Here is a 20,996-nt window from a genome sequence, read left to right as displayed (position 1 = left end):
AACTAAAGGTTCTCAACTTTTAGCAGTCACTTGAAAATAACATGTCAAACACGAATACTTATGCCTACATAGTATGTTTCCAAGATCCCTGAGTTGAGTGGGGTTATCACATGTGACAAAACCAAAATTCACTCTTGGCTAAGCAATATGATTATACCACCGTCCTATCTTAATTTTCCCTCAAGCTCGGGTATAGAGCTTATCTCACCACTCACATTAGAAAGAAGAAAGAAGAACAAATATACATGGATTTCCATCTTTTTATTTAAAAATTTTTTTAGCAAGTTTATGGCACAAAATTTAAATAAAGCCAAGTTAGGCTCAACCCTCTTACTTTTAGTCCCCAGTGAAGTCGCCATTTCTGTCGCGTCATTTTTCGGACGGTCAAAGACCCCTTTTTGATTTCACGACTGAACATTTAATTCTTTTCAAAGGAAAGTGGAAAAAGGTTCAAATACCACATTTTTTAGGGATTAAGGGTTCGGGGGTTGGTTATATTAGGGAAGGTGTTAGGCACCCTAAATATTCGTAGTACTCTACGAGAACCTCTTGATTTTATTTAACTTTTGTGCTATAAACTTGCTTGCTTAAAAAAATGGAATTTTGAAATGATGAAAGAAAATAGAGACCTAATTTATCTGCATTTTTATTGATTTGGAAGGGCGCATGTCCTTTGCCTACGTACCCGTGAGGGATCAAAACCTCGTAGTTCGGGGTAGAAACTGTCGTTTGATTGGTTGAGTGTTTTTTAATGCTTTTGAAAAAAAAAAGGTTTTAAGATGAAAGCCAAATGACAAATGAGAATTTGTTTGTGTTTTTTTTATATTGAAAGCAAAATCACTCAAAGTAGCATTACATTGATTGATGTTTGATTTAAGAAAATAAAATAAAAAGACGATCGCTTGATCTAGGATCAAGGTTTGTTTATGAAAATATTTTTGTGATTTGAATGTTTTTGTTGTTTTGAATATTGATATGAAAATTATATAAGCAGAATGAGAAAAAATAATGCTAAGCTGAAATATGAGGTTATTTTAACACGGACCAGAATACTCTGGAGAATGATTATATAATCAGAAATATAATATTAACAGTTGGTTTTGGGACCAGAGCACTCTGGATTAATTTAATTAAACAAGGACCAGATTGTTCTGGAGAATAATATAATATTAACAGTTATTTTAGGACCAGAGCACTCTGGATTGAGGTGTGTATATTAATGACAAAATTTAAATATGCATATGATAATAGTAGATAATAGAATGCAATGCGAAAATAAAATAAAAATGCATGAGAATTAAAATAAAAATGCTAAAGAAATTAAAATGCATGAAAGAAATAAAAACATGAGATGCAGGGGAGTGTGAGCAGTATAATGGGGGGTGCAGGAATTAAAAGGGGGAGATTGGGCCAAGGGTGCAGTTCTGGGGGCCGGTTCGGTTCAAGCCTGGGTCGGGTCCAGGAGAACCGAACCGGTTTGAGGGAGTATATAATTTTCATTCATTTTAACTTTCCCATTCTCTCTCTTCTTTTTCTTTCTAACCGATCTCTCTCCCTTCTCTCATCTTCCTTCTCTCGCCGGTGGAGGTAAGGAGGCGGTGGGGTTTCCGGCGCGGTGGCCGGCCATCCAAAGTGGCGGCGCCGCCGCTGGAAACCCTTTTTTTATATTTTTTTCGGTTTTCAAACCCTCTTACCCTCTTCTACTTATTTTTTTTTACTGAAAATTTCGAAAATATAAATATTTAGCCCTAGATCTAACAGTTAAGAAAACTACCTTTGATGGGTTTGTGGTTTGAATTACGGATTTTGTGTTGGGTTTGAGGGGCTGTTTTGTTACGGTTTAGTTATTGGTGTGTAGCAGCGTGTGTGTGTTTGTGTGATGGGTTATGGTTTTGGTTTGAACCAGTGTTGGCTGTGATGTACAGTTGTGGATTGATTTACGATTGGATTGTGAATTTGGTGTTTTGAGTGACTGCTGTGTTGTGTTGGTTTTGAATGAGATTGGGTTTGGATCGAATTTTGTGTGGAGAAATTTGTGACTGTGGAATTGTTTTTGTGTTCTTTGCTGGAAAATTCTCCCTCCTTTTCTTGTGTGCTGCAGGTGCTATCTTATAGAGAGGGATTGAGACATTGGGTATGTTAAAGCAGCAACAGATACTGCCCTGGCTTGGTTCAAAGGGGACACGACAGGCTGTTGAATGAGCTGTGATAGATATTTTTGGACAAGGTTTCTTTTGACAAAAAAACAATAATATTAATAAATAAAAAATAAAAATAAAAGGACTAAAAAAAACAAACAAAAACGAGATAAGAAAATATAAAAGAAATAAAAATTTAAAATGAATTTAAAATTAATTAACTAAAAGAAATTTTAAATAAAAAATGAAAATTGAGAGAAGAGGGTCCGACTCGGAACCAAATATGAGGTATTTTAAAATACCTCCCTGCCGAATTTTCGTCGAAAAAGGCTGAGATTAGTCGGGTTTAAAAGACACGTGTCGGTGTATGAATGCAGGTTCAAATGGTCAAAATTTGGGGTATGACATAGTGTATCGATATGCTCTATCAATTTTAATGAATGAATATTGTTTATTTTTGTCAAAAAACAATTATATATTATGGCTCTTAAATAAAATTGTAGTGAACCTTTGGGCCTTACCTTTGATAGGGCTTTTAATATAAATAGTAGCATCTAGATTTGATAATTGGGAGATAGGTGTGAGCGAGGATCGATGGAAAAAGAGATGATTCTTTCAGCTTCTTCTTCAATTGAGGTTAATTTCCGCTTGTATTACACTCTTGTTAGGTTTATTGCTTCTTCTGCATTTTTTGTTTACGCCTATTTATTATTTTTCTGTTGCTGTTTTAGCGTGATTTTTTTTTTAGGGTTTATCTGATAATCCTAGATTTCATTTATATTGTGGCTTTAGGTACGCTTTGATGATCTGAGTTTGTGTCAGAGGTCTTCTGGTTCACAGCAGACACTTAATAATGATGGAAACAATTTGGTCGATAGAATCAGTGATTTACCGGATGAGTTATTGCATCACATTCTTTGTTTTCTCCCAACAAAACTCTCTTTTACCACAACAGTTCTCTCGAAACGGTGGACGGGACTATGCTATTCACTACCTGTTCTTCGCTTCGAAGATGAAACAACCAGATACCATGACACCTTCTTTCGCTTCTGTCGCATGGTTAATACTATCCTGCTCTCTCCTCGTGCAACAAACCAACCACTCAAAATGTTTGGCGTCAAGTGTCGTTTTGACACCAATCAAAATGGTCCATTTAATGTGGCAAAATGGCTAGAAACCACAAAACAGCGTAGTGTAGAGGAAGTTTATCTCTCTTTATGTTACCAAACCTTGAAGCCCAATATTTTCATCTTCCAAACCCTTGTTGTTCTCAAACTTGAAAGGGTAATTGTTGGAAAGAATACTTCATGTGTTGATCTTCCATCACTCAAAACCCTAACTTTGGAATATGTTTATTTTAAAAATTGGAATGATTATATAAATTTTCTCAATGCTTGTCCTATCCTAGAAGATTTAAATGTTGAGTATATCAATACACTTAGGGAGAATGTACCGGAAGAAGTGCTTAAATCCTTCACCTTGCCTAAATTGGTTAGAGCCAGTGTCGATGCTCTCTTTTATGGTATTGATAATGTCGAGTTTCTACGCATTTACACATTTTGGTTTAAAGAGACTTCTTTAAATGTCATTCCAATGTTTTCAAACTTAATTCATATTGAACTAGTGTTTGGTTATTTCACATATCATTATTGGGATGGTGTAGTAGAACTTCTCCGCCATTCTCCCAAGCTTCAAATTCTTTATATTAAAAAGGTTTGTTGAGTAGCATATTTGTTTGTTTCTTTGTTCTTTTTTTTCTTCATTTATTTTGATAAATGTTATTTTTAATCCTTTTGACAGTGGAAGAAGACCAGATCATCCAAGGAATGGAAATGTCCAATTTCGGTTCTTGAATGTGTTTTGTCACACCTCAGATCATGTACCATTTTAAACTTTGATGGCTCGGAAAATGATCTTCGATTTGCAAAATATATTTTGCAGAATGCGAGTCTCTTACGAGACATGACAATCGGCGTTGCTGTTGGCTCCTCAGATGGAATGCTTTTGGAAATAAATCAGATGGAATTATGTTCCTATCCAAGGATATCTCCAAAATGTAAAATATCATTTGACTTTAAGTATGATAACTAGGATTATCAGTGTTTTTATTTACTTTCTAGTCTAATATGCAAACTTTTAGTTTGATAGTTTGGATAACATATTCAAACTCTCTCCCTCTTCCTTTGTTTTGATTCTGTGTAGGCAAGATATTATTTAATAAACTTCATGGTTAAGTTTTTTTTTCTTGAGGTTTTGATATTTTCCATTAAGCATCCATTTTGAGTTGCCTTGTTCCTTCTGTTATTGTTAGTTCTTTCAGATTTTTATATGATTCATTCTGTGTGTTTATCATTTAGTTTTGCTTTTGCTTTTTCCCTTCAATTTTTAAACATAATTGTTCTGTTCAACTTCTCTGAAACTGTTTCTAGTGTTGGAGTTTTAGAGATGAGTAATATATATGAATCAATTGCAATGTGCTGCTTAAAATTCACTAGCTTTCAAATTTAGAATTCATACAACTTGAATCTGATTAGGTATTTTGTGGAACAAACAAAATGACTATTTACCCTTTAGTCAAATTTATATTGTATCAAAATACATGTAGGGATATCAAAATAAACTTGAGAGCTAGCACTATATATAATTGCCTTAGCAAGATGATGAGCAACCACATTAGCTTCTCTTTTAGAGAACTCAACATGAGAGTTGTAAACACTAGACTCAACTATGTGACGATACTTCCTAATAACAAAACCGAACTTAGTACATCTTGCAAAGTACTATTATAAGCATTAGCTACAATCTTGGAGTCTGTAGAGAAAATCACATAATCAAATCCAAGCTCTCTGACCCAATGAATTGCAGAAAGTAGCATGCTCGCTTCGCCTATGGGAAAGGAAAAAATAGGTTTTGGCGACATCGTTTTAGCCCAACAAAAAACCCTATTTCATCTCTTGTACGTACACCAATTCATACTCTATTGAAGATTGTTGAAAACGAAGCATCCACATTACACTTCAAACAATAAATGCATGTAACCTTTTGATTGCAATAAAATATGCCTGTTACACAAGAGCAACTATACATGAACATAATTTAGGCAAGAGGCCATGCATTTCAGAAAATTCTGCTCTACTCTAAAAAAATGTAAAGGCATACATTAATCCGGAACTCGTAAGTTACAGTGGACATAATCGGACTAGTTTAATCAGCTCCGCATTTGTTTTCTTTGACGGCCTTCTTCATAGGTGCCCTGCATACAAAGATGAAAACAAAAGAATAAATATTTGCTGCTTGAAGAACATCAGCACAGGCAAAAATCCACTTGAAATAATAACATCACGCGAAGTTATCAGAGATTAAATAGACACACTACCCCTTCATATATCGCAAAGTTTTCAGACGGGGTAGATTAAGATCTGCATTTAGCATGAATAATGGGGCCTAACTGCGACCTGTCCATGCCTGTTGTTATTCCATTAAGCGCATTAAGGTATACAGCTCCTCTACACATCCAATCCTCTGTTTCATCACTATAAAACACGTCAAAAGGTTCTCCATATAATGCACATGTATTTTGATCCTCGTCAGCAGGAACTGCAAATTCTTCATCTTTCTTTTCTTTGGTGGTCTCGGTTGGCAAAAAACCTGGAGCTCACTTGACTCCCAACAGTTGGATGTTGGCTTGACACATTAGGACCAGGAATCGGACGTGGGCCAGCTGGAGGTAAAGGTCGCATAGAGTTGTTTCCGATTCTTTGGTCTGGCATAGGAAGTGGCATAACAGGTCGTGCATTTGGCGGGGGGCATGTCGTGGCAAAGTGGCCCTATAAGTAAATTGTGACGCTGCTGGTACAGAAATTTGTGTGAGATGTTGGATTTGAGGAATTGGTGCTTATTATGTACAACTATTAAAAATTATAAATGAGTGATGTATACATGTGGGACCCATTTAAGTACTAAAAAAGGGTGTCTCAATTATGGATGCTCTTAAGACTTTAATCGTTTGCTACACGTTATAAAAAAAACGATTTTAATATTTAATCATTTATAGATTAAAGGTTCATTTGTTTTGGATTTTTCATAAGGAAAAAAAATCACTTTAGTCATTTTTAAGTGTTTGGTTAGTGTCCCTGTGAATTTAAGTCAGTTGTAAGGACATTGCATCATATATGCAGGGGCCGAGGTTCGAACTCTAAACACCCAATTTATTCATCTTAAAGGTAAATTTCTAGTCACTATAGGCTACTTGATAAAAAAAAAAGTGTTTGTTTAGAATTTGTTAATTTTTTGACTCTAAAATGAAAAGTTATTAGAATTTTTAAGTGTTCTTCATCATAATTTTGTTACAAAAATCACTTTAATACAAAGATAGAGGTAGAAGGAGGATCAGCAGAGGCCAAGATCTCCCCCGAACTTTGAAAAAAAAAAACTATACTAATATGCTATAATATTTTTTTGTCTCAATATTTATCTTTTGTGCATTGTATATTGACCTTTTTTTTGACTCAATATATTGAGCCTTAAACCCCTAAGTTTCTATGCTTAATTGCATTAATCCTTAACAAAGATCTTCGACACCGTAAAACAAAGTAGAGTTTTTTCTACAATTATTAGAAGAATCACAATCCTTAACAGAACTTCAATTTGTGATTCCGCATTGCAATTTCGCTTTTGAAATATTGAATCATTTCTGCAATTTTGTATGCTCACTCTCAACAACTACCAACGATTCATTGGTCACTATTGCATCCTTCTATGTTTGAATTTTAGTTGTTTCCTAATTTTATTTTGTACTTTTCAAATATTGTTTTAGTCTCGGCATGCTCTGAAAAACATCAAGGTACTCAACTTTCTTATATTGTTAAAATTTCTTAAATTTTGGATATATATTAATTTTAAATATATCTTGTAATTCCTTAAATATCTTGTATATATTGTTCATTTAAAAAAAATCTTTGCTAAATTATACTTTGGACACCGGTCCCCCCCAAGCTAAATTTCTGGCTCCATCCCTTTAATATATTTGTGTACAAATAAAAAAATCACTTGTTTAAAATCACTTACTTTTTTAATATGTAATATATACTTTTAGAGATTATTTTCTAGCGATTTCATAGAAAACCAAAAGGTATTTTGTGTTTGTTTAGCATAATCAAAGTCACTTTAAAAAATGATTTTTAACTTGTTTGGATATACGACTGCAAGTGATTTTTTCGGATTATATAATCCAAACGATAGTATTTTTAGAATATTGGAGGACACATGAGAAGAAGGATGCGTGGAGAACCTTTGGGCCTTACCTTTGTTAGTTATTTTAATATAAATAGTACCAACTCGGTTTGACAATTGAGAGAAGATGTTTGCCTTGCCGATGAAGAAAAGAAGGGAGCGAGCATCGATGGAGAAAAAGAGGCTTCTTTCAACTTCTTCAGTTGAGGTTAATTTCTGCATGTATTACACTCTTTGTTAGGTTTATTGCTTCTTCTGTATTTTTTGTTTTAGCGTGAGTTAATGTTTTTAGGGTTTTCTAATTGTTTTGTTAAAACCAATATGTTTGATAATTGGATGGTTCACTATAAACAACCAGATATTTGTGATTTCTGTAGCTTATTTTTTTATCTTTTTAAGTAAATTATAGTAGCGGTATCTAATGATCATAGATTTTATTTATAGGAAACTAATCAAAAATATTTTATCTTGTGGTTTTAGGTATGCTATGATGATCTGACTTTGTGTCAAAGGTCTTCTGGTTCACAGCAGACACTTAATAATGATGGAAACAATTTGGTCGATAGAATCAGTGATTTACCGGATGAGTTATTGCATCAAATTCTCTGTTTTCTCCCAACAAAACTCTCTTTCACTACAACCGTTCTTTCGAAACGCTGGAGCAAGCTATGTTGTTCACTACCCGTTCTTCGCTTTGAAGATGAAACCACCAAAGATTATGACACCTTCCTTCGCTTCTGTCGCATTGTGGATACTATCCTGCTCTCTCCTCGTGCAACCAACCAACCCCTCAAAATGTTTCGCCTCAAGTGTCCTTTTGAAGACCACAAGCAAAATGGTAAATTTAATGTGACAAAATGGCTAGAAGCCACAAAACAACGTAGTATAGAGGAAATTCATCTCACTCTATATTACCACACCTTGAAGCCCAATATTTTCATCTCCCAAACCCTTGTTGTTCTCAAACTTGAAAGGTTAACTGTTGAAAAAGATACTTCATGTGTTGATCTTCCATCACTCAAAACCCTAATTTTGGAATATGTTCATTTTGAAAATTTGAATGATTATATAAATTTTCTCAATGCTTGTCCTATTCTAGAAGATTTACATGTTGAGTATATCAATATACTTAGTGAGAATGTACCAAAAGAAGGGTTTAAATCCGTGACCTTGCCTAAATTGGTTAGAGCCCGTGTCAATGCATTGGATGCACCCTTTAATGGTATTGATAATGTCGTGTTTCTACGCATTATCACAAGATTTTGTTTTGAAGAGGCCTCTTTTAATGTCATTCCGATGTTTTCAAACTTAATTCATATTGAACTAGAGTTTTGTTATTTCACGTTTCATAATTGGGATTGTGTAGTGTTGCGGATTCGATGAGAAAACACACCAATAACAAACTTGATGTGTGGAGCAAGGGATAATTAAGCAACCAATATCAAAGTGAATTGCAATTAAACAAGCAAAAGTAGAAAAACAGCGAGAGAAAAGAAGAGAGAACACAAAAGAATCTGTTTACCCAGTTCGGTCCAAATTGACCTAGTCTGGGGGAGAGAGCAGCCTTCCGTTCCACTATATGATGAGTAACGTTACAAAAGAGATTTCAATGGGTTACAAGAATAAGTCTCCCGCCTAATTCTACCCAAATCCCAGCCTCTTCCCGTAACCAAGAGACTCAATCCTAATAGTGTTTCCCAAGGTGAATCAACCTTCAAACCCTAGTTTGTTGCCAAGAGACAAACTCTATACAAACCCTAGTTTGATTTCTAAACCCTTGTTTCAGCCCCCTCTATCTCTCTCAAAATAGTCTGATACAAGGTCTATATTTATAGTAAAAGAAACTCCCATAAAATTGTAACAAATCTGGCCCAAAAATACGTTTCTGAAAAATAACAGCACGCGAAATCGGCCACCGATTTTCCAAATCGGCCACCGATTTTTCCCGAACAGAAAGCCTCCCAAAAGGCAGCCAAAATCGGCCACCGATTTTCCAAATCGGCCACCGATTTGTACTTTCAGCAAACATCAATTTTGGCCTCCAAACTCCAATTTTGAGTCACTTTCACAACAATCTCCACCTTGACTCCAAATTAGTGATGATGCCCATTTAACATCAACACCTTGCTGCTCTTTCCCTTGCTTCCCACTACACCAAGTAGCTCCACAAGTTTACACCTTAATCTCTTCAATCATCGGAATGCCTTCCGCCCCTTTGAAGATCCTTGTGTCCAAACTACTCAAGGAATTTTAGGTAGTTCCACAAGTACACACCTTAACCTCTTCAGCCATCGGAATGTCTTCCGCCTTCTCGAAGATCCTTGTATCCAAACTACACTAGGAATTTCAGGTAGTTCTACAAGACTACACCATACCTCTTCAATACGAGACATCTCCCGCTTCCTTGAAGATCACCTTGCATCCGATCACCCTTGGACTTTTAGGGTAATTCCACAAGCCGTGCTATACATTCTTCAACCTCCGGAATGCCTTCCGTCTTCATGAAGAAAACCCTTGCTCACCACTAGAGCATAGCACCCAAGGTCCTCCATAGTCGTACCACTCCCGGTGTGTTCAACTTCACCTAAAGCTGAGCTTCCAACCTCTCAACTAGCAAATGAGTACATCCCACTATGTCTTCCTTGAACCTCCACCTCAACCGGTAGATCATGAGTATTCTTACCACCGCCTCTCCAGGCTGATGTTGAGTATTCTTACCACCGCCTCTCCAGGCTGATGTTGAGTGTTTAACGTCTCTCCAGACGATCACCGCTCTACCAGGCATCACCCCCAAGGTGAGAAACATCACCTTCATCCTCTAAACAGCACACCATCAAAGCACCTGCATCTTCATAACCCTCAGAGACAATTTGTACGGAATTACCAATCTCCGGACAATCCTTCTTGAAGTGACCCATCTTGTTACACTTAAAGCATTTAAACTTTGTCTTGTTACTACTCTTTCCCCGGTTACCTCTACCTCCACCATTCCCTCTTGAAACACTTAGGACTTCCCCGTTTTCATCAACTCTCAAGTCCTTCGACTTAGTCAACTCCTTGGTTCTCAAAGCCGCTTGAACTTCTTCCAAGGTAACAGTGCCTTCTTTTCCATAGAGCATGGTATCTTTAAACGATTCAAAAGATCTAGGTAGAGCACACAACAAGAGTATAGCTTTATCTTCATCCTCAAGATTCACCTCAATATTCTCCAAGTCATCAAGGATTTTGTTGAACTCCGTAAGTTGCTCCATGATGGCCTTTGACTCCACCATCTTGAATGAGTAGAGTTGTTGCTTTAGGAATTGCCGATGAGCCAAAGACTTTGTCATATACAAAGATTCCAACTTTGCCCACATCGATGCCGCGGTTGGTTCCTTTGCTACTTCTCTCAAAACTTTATCTCCGAGGCACAAGACAATGGCACTCCTGGCCTTGTCCACCATCTCGGTCTTCTCCGCTCGTGTCATGGTGACCGGTAACGAACCTTCACCCTTCAAAGCTTTCTCACACTTCTGCTGTATTAAGACCGCTTCCATCTTTACCTTCCATAACCCAAAATCGTTATCGCCGGTAAACTTCTCAATATCCCACTTTGAACCCATGATACTTGATTATCCTTTGACCTTTGCCCCACGGTGGGCGCCAATTGTTGCGGATTCGATGAGAAAACACACCAATAACAAACTTGATGTGTGGAGCAAGGGATAATTAAGCAACCAATATCAAAGTGAATTGCAATTAAACAAGCAAAAGTAGAAAAACAGCGAGAGAAAAGCAGAGAGAACACAAAAGAATCTGTTTACCCAGTTCGGTCCAAATTGACCTAGTCTGGGGGAGAGAGCAGCCTTCCGTTCCACTATATGATGAGTAACGTTACAAAAGAGATTTCAATGGGTTACAAGAATAAGTCTCCCGCCTAATTCTACCCAAATCCCAGCCTCTTCCCGTAACCAAGAGACTCAATCCTAATAGTGTTTCCCAAGGTGAATCAACCTTCAAACCCTAGTTTGTTGCCAAGAGACAAACTCTATACAAACCCTAGTTTGATTTCTAAACCCTTGTTTCAGCCCCCTCTATCTCTCTCAAAATAGTCTGATACAAGGTCTATATTTATAGTAAAAGAAACTCCCATAAAATTGTAACAAATCTGGCCCAAAAATACGTTTCTGAAAAATAACAGCACGCGAAATCGGCCACCGATTTTCCAAATCGGCCACCGATTTTTCCCGAACAGAAAGCCTCCCAAAAGGCAGCCAAAATCGGCCACCGATTTTCCAAATCGGCCACCGATTTGTACTTTCAGCAAACATCAATTTTGGCCTCCAAACTCCAATTTTGAGTCACTTTCACAACATGTAGTAGAACTTCTCCGCCATTCTCCCAAGCTTCAAATTCTTTATATTAAAAAGGTTTGTTGAGTAGTATATTTGTTTGTTTGTTTGTTCTATTTTGTTTTCATATATTTTGATAATTGTTATTTTTTATCCTTTTGATAGTGGACGAAGACCAGCTCGTCCAAGGAATGCAAATGCCCAATTTCAGTTCTTGAATGTGTTTTGTCACACCTCAGATCATGTACCATTCTAAACTTTGATGGCTCAGTAAATGATCTTCGATTTGCAAAATATATTTTGCAGAATGCGAGTCTCTTACAAGACATGAGAATCGGCGTTGCTATTGGCTCCTCAGATGAAATGCTTTTGGAAATAAATCAAATTAGAGAAGAATTGTCCTCCTATCGAAGGATATCTCCAAAATGTAAAATTTCATTTGAATTTGAATTTAAGTATGTTTACTAGAATTATCAGTGTTTTTATTTACTTTCTAATTGATGCCTATGGAAGTGAGAAAAGCCACCTATGGAGGCATCAATTAGAAGTAAAATTGTATTTACTCTATTGCACAATGATTGGACAGGCTTGGCCTTCTTGTGCAAGCATTGTGGCTCGATATTGATTTTGTTTGGATCCATGCTTTTAATTTTATTTTGCTCTACCGCATTGAAACTGAGAATTGTTCCGAGTCTTATTTGTTATCAGAGTTGTTTTATTGTGCTTGTTACTGAAATATGTTGGCATTATAAGGAGCTTGTGACATTCCAGAGTTGAGGATTTACCATACCTATCGATCCTGTGCTTCTGCCCATTACTTTAGCTTCCATCCATTCTTCTATCAACATTTTCCCTTTATAGACAACCTTAGCAGGACTTTCAACTTTGCTTTACCAAACTGCGGTGTTTCTATTGTCGTGAAAAAGTTGCCGCGAGATATGCAAAAGAACTTCCTGAATCGATTGAATTGCGTTCATGTTTTGGAACGCTCCAAGATAATTTCCAGTCCTCATTAACCTTCTATGCTGAGACATTCATAAACTTTTTCAGACAACATTGATAGCAGGAAAGAACACTATAACCACCTTTGGCATCCAGTCTCCACCTCATGCGGTTTTTCTGAACTTCATCACGAAGAGACGTTTTTATTGCTTCCTCCACTGATACTTGAGTCAAATAGTCAAATTCATGTAGCCGACCTTACTTAATGGGATAAAACTTGGTTGTTGTTGTTGTTGCAACTTAGAAGATTAGACTACTGAGAATGATATTCACTTCATTCAGTGATTTTCAAATGAGTTTCTTACAATAAGAATGGAGGATTTAGGGTCTGTTTGAAATAATTTTTGTTTTCAGTTTTTGAAATATACAAGTCATCTTTTCACAATAGTTATCATTTTACATGTTTTAGTTTTTTAGTCTCAAAACTAAAATATTCAAAATAGTTTCCAAAACTGTAATTTTAAAAATAGTTTAGCAAACAAATTTTAAATTTTCAAGTTTTTAAAAACTAAAAAAGAGTTTTTGGAAAGTGTTTCAAACAGACTCTTAGTAATTGATTTTCAAAGTGGTTATAAAATAGGCATACATATGTCACTTGATGATTTTTTACTGGACGACGTTGGTACATGTCTTTTAAGTTCTTATGATATAAATTAAAAAGTGGTAACTTTTGATTAAATTTCATTTTTAAGATTATAATTGAGCGATCTTTTGCTTCTAAGTAATTTTTACTATTAATTAATTTGTTTATAACTTATGTGAACTACCTAATTCGTTCTACTTAATCGGTTTTTAAGTTAATTGCCTCAATTATTGTGTTGAAATCTAATATTCTGCGATAGCACCGAACAATAAATGCATATAAAATAGAAAATTGACGCATAAAAATAGAAAATTAAAGCTACATAATGAAACAACGTCCGGAGAAAGGTGTGGATTCAGTCCGTAAGATCTAATTCAACCAGCAATGTCAATATTGTTAGATTGGGAATTGTACATGAGTTCAAACCCCGAACCTCGCAGTGTGTATCATTTGATGTTTGTCATTTCATCTATGTAAAAAAAAAAAAAATGGAATCAAATACATTTGAGCCTATAAGTTTGTAGGTCGGTCAGTCAAGATAAAAGGATCATGACAAGTTAAGTTATCATGTTCCTATATAATCACCACTTATTTGATGAATAGATTCATTTATATTTTTTTTGTGATCTTTCGCTTTGCAATAGCTTGGCTCATGTTTAAGATAGTACTATTTTCGAACTAATTTGTCCTGTTTTGTCAATATTGTAGAGACTAGGGACTAATATGGTACAACGTATTAATTTAATCTCTTTTTTAAGGACAAAGTGTTAAGGATTAGTGTAACATAAACCACTGTTTTCTAAGTTGAAAATAAACATTGAGAACTTGGAACAACAAAACAGATCATTGAGAACTTGGAACAACAAAACAATATAGCAAAAAGCAATTAAATGATTTATAGAAAGAGCCAATGACATTAAAATAAAATGTCTAGCAGAAATATTATTAGAAGGAAAAAAACATCAAATATCTGTAGTATTCTCATCCATTCATCAATGCACCATTTATATTGGATACAACAATTCAAACAGTAAATGCTCATGGATCCTTTGTAAATGCTCATGGATCCTTTGCCATGTCCCCAGTAATTACTGCTCCATCCCAGAAATAATGTAAAAGAAATGACAATTTTAAAAGATTTTTTGGGGACAGTAAAGGTAAGGAACTGAAAATTTGCAGGTTAAATGTAACCTTTTGACTGCAATAAACTATAGATGTTACACAGGAGCACCTATACATGTACATAATTTAGGCAAGAGGCCACGTATTTCAGAAGATTCTGCTCTACTTCTAAAAAAAAATGTAAAAGCATACATTAATCCGAAACTCATAAGTTACAGTGGACAAAAATGGACTACTTTAGTCAGCTCCGCATTCGTTTTCTTTGACTGCCTTCTTCATAGGTGCCCTGCATAGAAAGAGGGAAACAAAATAATAAATATTTGCTGCTCGAAAAACATCAGCACTGGAAATCATAACATCATGTGAAGTTAGCAGTGATTAAATAGGCACGCAGTTTGCAATTTTTTTAACATCGATGTGTTGTTCGAGCATAAATTACCACGCCTAGTGTTGCAATCTATTGTGAACCATGATATCCACATTTGCAAAACATGACATAGAAGGCGGCGGAAAAAAACAAGACACTGCATTTGCATTTCAGCCAAAATGTGCAATTTACGATATAATGGATTGATTCTCACTTGAAGAGAAATCACCAAAAGAATAACATGACTGCCGAATTCTGGATCTCTCCCGCAAAAACACGTTTTACCATTGGGAAAGTAAAAAAATAAAGTTGCGAATAAATCTAGTTCAATGCTGGTCAATGAATTAAAGACTTGAGTAAAAACATATAGTTGCAAAAGAAAGTTAGTTCAATGTTTGTCAAAGAGTTAAAGACATAAGTAAAAACATATAGTTGCGAAAAAATATAGTTCAATGCTGGTCAATGAGTTAAACACTTAAAGTAGAACAAAAACAATACAAATGCATAGATAAGTAATATGAGAAACACATACCCCTTCGTCCATCACAAAATCTTCAGACGGGGTAGATTCAGATCTGCATTTAGCATGAATAATGGGGCCTAACTGTGACCTGTCTATGCCTGTTGTTATTCCATTAGGCGCATTAAGGTATACAGCTCCTCTATACATCCACTCCTCCGTTTCATCACTGTAAAACTCCTCAAAAGGTTCTCCACATAATGCACATGTATTTTGGTCCTCGTCGGCCGGAACAGCCAACTCTTCATCATCTTTCTTTTCCTCAGTGGTCTCAGTTGGCAAAAAACCTGGAGCTGATTCGGCTCCCAATGCCTCTGCACCACTAAGCCACATCGTCTCACTCACAAACCATTTACGAGAGGGCTTCTGCTTACGGTTTTTAGACATACGGTTCTTAGTCACATGCCAATCCATGTGACTGCTGTGCTCGTCTTGGGATTTGAATCGGAGGCCACAAGTTGTGCACTGTCTAGGAAGATTACCGTATAAGGCACTGATTGCAGATTCATGACGAACCTTCAGAGTATCTGGATCAAACTCAATGCCAACAAAATCCTACAAATATAATATAATTACAAAGTTGGTTCGCAAGCAAGTCAAAAATGGAAGGAAAATGGGAATTTAAAAAAAAAAAAACTTAGGATAGATTTCGTTACCTGTGAAGGGGCTTGATTAGCCAATGAGATTACACCTTGGGCCATGAGTGAATTAATCAAATTAGAATATCCAACAGTTGGCTGTTGGCTTGGTACAAATGGACTAGGATTGGGATGAGGTGGCATCTGGGATGGAGCGTGTGGGCCAGGTGGAGGTAAAGGTCGCAAAGCTCCTCCCTGGAAATGAAAAGAGTTGTTTCCGATTCTTTGGCCTGGCAAAGGGAGTGGCATAACAGGTCGTACATTTGGCAGGGGGTTACTCATAGCAGGACCATGTCCTGGCAAAGATGGCCTATAAGTAAATTGTGACGCCGCTGGATCCTGAGGTGGAAAAAACTGGAATGACGGTGTTTGTACACTGTTTGGCGGGTTAGATGAAATCAGACCAGGAAGCTGATTAGGTAGCTGATACAGGTTTCTTTTATTGATATCATTGTTCTCAACACCGTGCAACGATTGTTCATGCACAGGAAAAGGTCTATTAATTAGACCATGACTCACAATGGTACTATTGGCATTTATTGATTCGAATGGATTCCTAACAGGATTCTTCGATGGAAATATAGGAGTTATGCTGGGAGGACGTGGAGCATGCACATTTACGGAGTGCCTCATTTCAAAAGCTGCAGGCAAAACTGGTGGACGGTACTCAATATTTGAATTGAGACCAGGAAACACCCTTGACACTGAAGAAGTTGCATTGGCTGCAACAGTAACAGGCTTTTCTGATGAGAAACCGATAGTTGGTTGCAGGAAACCATTACTTCTACCATGGTCTACTACTGCAGGACTCATATCTTCCCAATCGAACTCCTCCTCTTCAGTATTCTGCCATGATGTTGTCATAACCTTATCCATACCATTTCTATCCAGCCGCTCAACTAACAAAGGCTTACTGCCAGAAGTTTCTTGGCTTTTGTCACTACCATAGGCATCAATTAGTGCTCTTGGATTTTGACGTGGTTGTCCGTTACTAAGGCTATATGTCATAGAAGTTTGAAATCTCTTCCGACTATCACCAGAAAACGGCTTTCGCGACCACTCACTCAACTCTTCTTCTCTACCTAATCCTTTAACGAGGCCATAATCAACAGCATGATGGGGAGATTCTCTCTCAACTGTCCTACCAGTAGAATTGTCAGCTAAATATTCATCCATATATGAGGGCATATGCCTATCAAGTCCAATTCTTGGTGGTGACGAAGATCTTCCAACCCTACTTGGGACAAATTGATTAATCTTACTAGCAAGAAGACCGAAATTTGCATTTCCAACAGTTCCTGTTGAGTCTAACCTTTCACCTGCAACCTGTGAGGATGAAACCAACACACTGTCAGAATACATCTTATAGTAGTATGCAAGAGTTCTCTGTTGCTAGAGGGAAGTAACAGATACAACATAATCCAGTTTCATGTAGAACAAAGTCCTTACTGAATACAAGGAAATAGAAGTATATAATATGTCATCTAAGACTCACTGCCTCAACAGAAATTAAAATATTTTAAGACATAAGATTTTAGAAAGAAAAAAAAATCTGAGACACAGAGCATCTGCGCAAAATTAAGATATTTTCCACAAAAATCACATTGAGTTCTGGTTACATGCAATCAGTTTCTTTTTCTTTTTTTCTTTCTGAATATATGTAAATTATTGATGCCAAACACATCCTTATTAAATCCGCAACTAAATGAGATGCAGTTCCATCCAAAATATTTTGTAAGGAGTACAGATTTGAAGGGAAAAAAAACTTACACTATCAATAACTGAAGTAGAGTGTTCTATTTGTCTTACGTATCTTGGGTTAACATGTATCCCATGAGTTGGTCGAGGAGATTCAGAAGCCCTAAGGGAATTAACGCCTGATGGTTGATTATTAACTGGTTTAGAAAATTGCAATTCCACGTCAATCTTCCGTAAGACAGAAGGAGGGAAGACTTTTGACCAGGTACCAAAGAGATGTCGCATAGCAGAATGTAAACTTGGATCAACTTGTCTGTATGCCACGCAGAAAACCTAGGCAGACAATAGAACTATAAGTTTCAATAACAGAATTAAATCATTTAGGAATTCAATCAAATTACAATAACCTACTTCGGGTAGACGCGGTGAGAAGTATCGAACATATTCCTGGCCAACATTCTTCACAATACTGTCCAAGAGATAGAGTGAAGGAAGCTTTTGATCTGCAGACACCTGAAAAAAAATAAACAATTGGAGACCATACAAATAGCGGAGATTCGAATAATAATAGACGTTGATTTTATACTACACACTATTAACTAGATAGTAAATGAAATAGAAAAGAAAAAGGAATCACTCTCCTCCAGTCTCCACACTAAACTTAGTGGCATGTCAGTGACAACATTTTGCATGATGAGTTATGGGTTTTGGACAACTATAAAATGCTTTACTGCACAGTTATTTACCGAATCCTTTAACCAATTCTTACAAAGTTCCCAGAGATTAGTGACGATAAATCTCTAAAATCAAAATTGATACGAGGTTAGGTTAAGAACCAATACTTTTGTAAGAGTCCCTGTATGATTTTTCCAACAAAGAATCAAACTTATTTCTCATTGGTACGAGCAAACTATGCCCGTATAAACTTAATAAGAAGAGGCATCAGTATCATAATTAAACAATTTTATATTATTCTGCCTCTGAGATTGCCAATGTTGACAAAGATAAAGCAAACTATGTACTAGTTACTTTGTATGTAAATGATAAAAGTGTGTTATGTAGTAAGAGGATTGAAAATTGGCATTATAGGTATTTATAGAAAATGATAAGTGGTGATGAGGCCTGGGAGAGAACGCGAACTGGTAAGAATATGTTAGGTTATTCTGTAATGCAAAAGTGATGAAAAGAATATACACAGAATCAAGATATATAATAGATAGAATTCTATCAAATTGACCTAACAGTCAGTTAGATGACATGACACCAGCAACCCAACAATCTTCTAGCATAAGTACACAACCTTGGTTAACAGCTTGTCTAAAAACAATAACAGCAAATATACTAAGCTATAAATATAGCTACAAAATAACATATTAACATAGGCATGAAATATATATGAAGTAAGCTGGATTATCAATAGTTAATATGTGTGATGCAAGACTAATATACTTAACCTAATATTTACTCCAAGCAAGTATACGCTAATGTTCCAAAATCATTCAATTTATTCAGGAAATTGTTTAGCATTCAATTGCAGCCTTGTTCATTCTCATTTATTTCAACTACAAGCAACCTAAAACCCAGGTAACTCATATAACACGCATGCATACACGCACAAAAACTCAGATGATAAGCTGTGAGGATTTGGAATACTGTATTCCAACTTGAGCAGGTTGCCAAAAGACTTAATCATTTCAGCAAAAGCACAATAACGAATTCCCGTTTCAGATGAAATGTTTGTCTAAATCCTTTAAAAATTAGATATATTATAGTATTTTCAGTGTTGTCAAATTGCCACCAAGGCAGTACAACATGGTTGTGCAAGCCATCATCGTCCTGAATTCCTAATTCCTATTATATCCACCATAGGCCATAAACCCCATTATTATTAAACGAAATTATGTGCCCTGGCTTCTATAATCCACCATTGATACACTAACTATTTCACTTTCATTGGTTCCAAAAATCGATTTTTAAGTACTCAATTGTGTTAATGGTTAAGTATACTTACTTGAATCTCTAAATTTTACCATCTGTTAACAATGTTATCAATCACAAATCGCGGAAAACGGTGGTTTGTTCAAATTCCTCTATGCTACAGTGCTGCTATAGGATTAGTGCTGCTATTTGACAACACTTTAACTAAAAAGCTAATCGCAAAACGATAGTAGTTTGTTCAAATTCCGCTACGCTATAGCCGGTATTTGACAGCATCGTTCATTATTAGTTATAGTTATATAATAGTTATATGCCATGTAATCCTTATCATTTTCAATTGCCCAGATGCTACTAATTGGTTTAACACAATCACAATTACCTCAAAAAAATCATTACTTTCAATTTCCAATTCCCAAATAAACAATTATTAATCAATTAAATTAAATAAAAAAAATCGCCAAAACTGTGAAACCCATCAAATGAAATGAACTAAAAATCGAAACTTTTTCCTATCGAATAGCAATAAACTAAATTGATAAAGTAAAAAACAAATAGAACAAAGAAATAGACAACAATTGAATTCACAACAATGAAAACAACAATAACTCTTAATCTGAACAATGGTGTGGAATTTTACAAAAGGGGGTGTAAAAAACAAAAACCTCAACAATACGGTTGCAAATAGCAAAAGCGATTCCTTTAGCATGATTACGATGTTGTTCAGCAATGATAGTAAGATCAGTGATGATAGGTTTAACATTACACGTGAGTTCAGACAACAAAAGCTCGTAAATCTGAACAATTTCTTCTGTTGAAGGTTGCGAATTTCTCAACCGAGGATCTTCTTCACGACGTTGATTCAACAAAGCCTTGAATCGACCAACGAGGATTGATGGTGGAGGCTTTTGAACAATCTCATTGCTCATGGTGGGGTGTGAAATTGAGAAATTGGGAAAATTGAGAGAGAAATTAGGGTTAGGGTTCTGAATTTGGGGGAAAATGAAACATTAAGGGTTTTGAAACGGTTTATATGAGAAAGAGTTTCAAAATGAATTCTTCAATTGTTCAAAGGAAAACGCAAAACGCAAAGAATGCATTTGATTGTGTATTTGTGAGTGATGAAGTAGATATATTTTCTTTAATATAAAAATATAAATATTTTCTTACAAACTTTTTTTTTTAATTTTAGAGGTTTTACTTTTACACATCTTTAAAATAAAATTAAAAAAATGAAATTATTGTCATAGGATATAAGTAACTTTTTTTTTTGTTTAATTAATATAATTAATTTTTTATAAAAAGAAAAAAAGTGTATGTGAGTCATTAGGATCATAAAGGATCTCAAGAAATTTTCTCATGGATGACAAGAATCGAACACACGATCTTGTAAGTGAGTCAATCTCTATTATATATATTTGCGTTATTTT

At 35.7% G+C, this 20,996-nt stretch overlaps 3 protein-coding genes across 3 annotated transcripts; 2 read left to right on the top strand and 1 right to left on the bottom strand.

Annotated features, from left to right (window-relative positions):
• Positions 1-2,732: 2,732 nt before the first annotated feature.
• Positions 2,733-4,384, top strand: LOC146912386 (F-box/FBD/LRR-repeat protein At4g00160-like). The gene is made up of 3 exons (XM_085720717.1): positions 2,733-2,774; positions 2,931-3,851; positions 3,939-4,384. Exons 1-3 carry the CDS (start codon positions 2,733-2,735, stop codon positions 4,227-4,229), a joined length of 1,254 nt encoding a protein of 417 aa, XP_085576843.1. The 3' UTR covers positions 4,230-4,384.
• Positions 4,385-7,539: 3,155 nt separating this feature from the next.
• On the top strand, positions 7,540-12,179 carry LOC146912385 (FBD-associated F-box protein At3g52670-like). The gene is made up of 4 exons (XM_085720716.1): positions 7,540-7,578; positions 7,851-8,727; positions 11,721-11,779; positions 11,867-12,179. The coding sequence occupies exons 1-4, from the start codon at positions 7,540-7,542 to the stop codon at positions 12,167-12,169; spliced, it is 1,278 nt and encodes a 425-aa protein (XP_085576842.1). The 3' UTR covers positions 12,170-12,179.
• Positions 12,180-14,202: 2,023 nt separating this feature from the next.
• On the bottom strand, positions 14,203-20,682 carry PCFS4 (PCF11P-similar protein 4). The gene is made up of 6 exons (XM_085720470.1): positions 20,232-20,682; positions 18,043-18,144; positions 17,704-17,964; positions 15,952-17,259; positions 15,308-15,850; positions 14,203-14,694 (listed from the first exon to the last, which is right to left on the bottom strand). The coding sequence occupies exons 1-6, from the start codon at positions 20,493-20,495 to the stop codon at positions 14,650-14,652; spliced, it is 2,523 nt and encodes an 840-aa protein (XP_085576596.1). The 5' UTR covers positions 20,496-20,682; the 3' UTR covers positions 14,203-14,649.
• Between the last annotated feature and the right edge of the window lie 314 nt (positions 20,683-20,996).

The sequence above is a fragment of the Medicago sativa genome, chromosome 6 (genome assembly GCF_051527215.1).
Source record: "Medicago sativa cultivar Bolivia chromosome 6, Bolivia_mono, whole genome shotgun sequence".
Classification (NCBI taxonomy): Eukaryota; Viridiplantae; Streptophyta; class Magnoliopsida; order Fabales; family Fabaceae; genus Medicago; species Medicago sativa.
This window is presented reverse-complemented; position numbering and strand designations above follow the sequence as displayed.

Bases quoted from the DNA above. Each gene is read 5' to 3' on its own strand.
- LOC146912386 (XM_085720717.1), top strand. From the start codon at position 2,733: ATGGAAAAAGAGATGATTCTTTCAGCTTCTTCTTCAATTGAG. The intron at 2,775-2,930 runs GTTAATTTCCGC...TTGTGGCTTTAG, and splicing joins CAGCTTCTTCTTCAATTGAG to GTACGCTTTGATGATCTGAG. The intron at 3,852-3,938 runs GTTTGTTGAGTA...TCCTTTTGACAG, and splicing joins AAATTCTTTATATTAAAAAG to TGGAAGAAGACCAGATCATC.
- LOC146912385 (XM_085720716.1), top strand. From the start codon at position 7,540: ATGGAGAAAAAGAGGCTTCTTTCAACTTCTTCAGTTGAG. The intron at 7,579-7,850 runs GTTAATTTCTGC...TTGTGGTTTTAG, and splicing joins TTTCAACTTCTTCAGTTGAG to GTATGCTATGATGATCTGAC. The intron at 11,780-11,866 runs GTTTGTTGAGTA...TCCTTTTGATAG, and splicing joins AAATTCTTTATATTAAAAAG to TGGACGAAGACCAGCTCGTC.
- PCFS4 (XM_085720470.1), bottom strand. From the start codon at position 20,495: ATGAGCAATGAGATTGTTCAAAAGCCTCCACCATCAATCCTCGTTGGT. The intron at 18,145-20,231 runs GTTTTTGTTTTT...ATTTTTTTTCAG, and splicing joins TTTGCAACCGTATTGTTGAG to GTGTCTGCAGATCAAAAGCT. The intron at 15,851-15,951 runs GTAACGAAATCT...TTATATTTGTAG, and splicing joins CTAATCAAGCCCCTTCACAG to GATTTTGTTGGCATTGAGTT.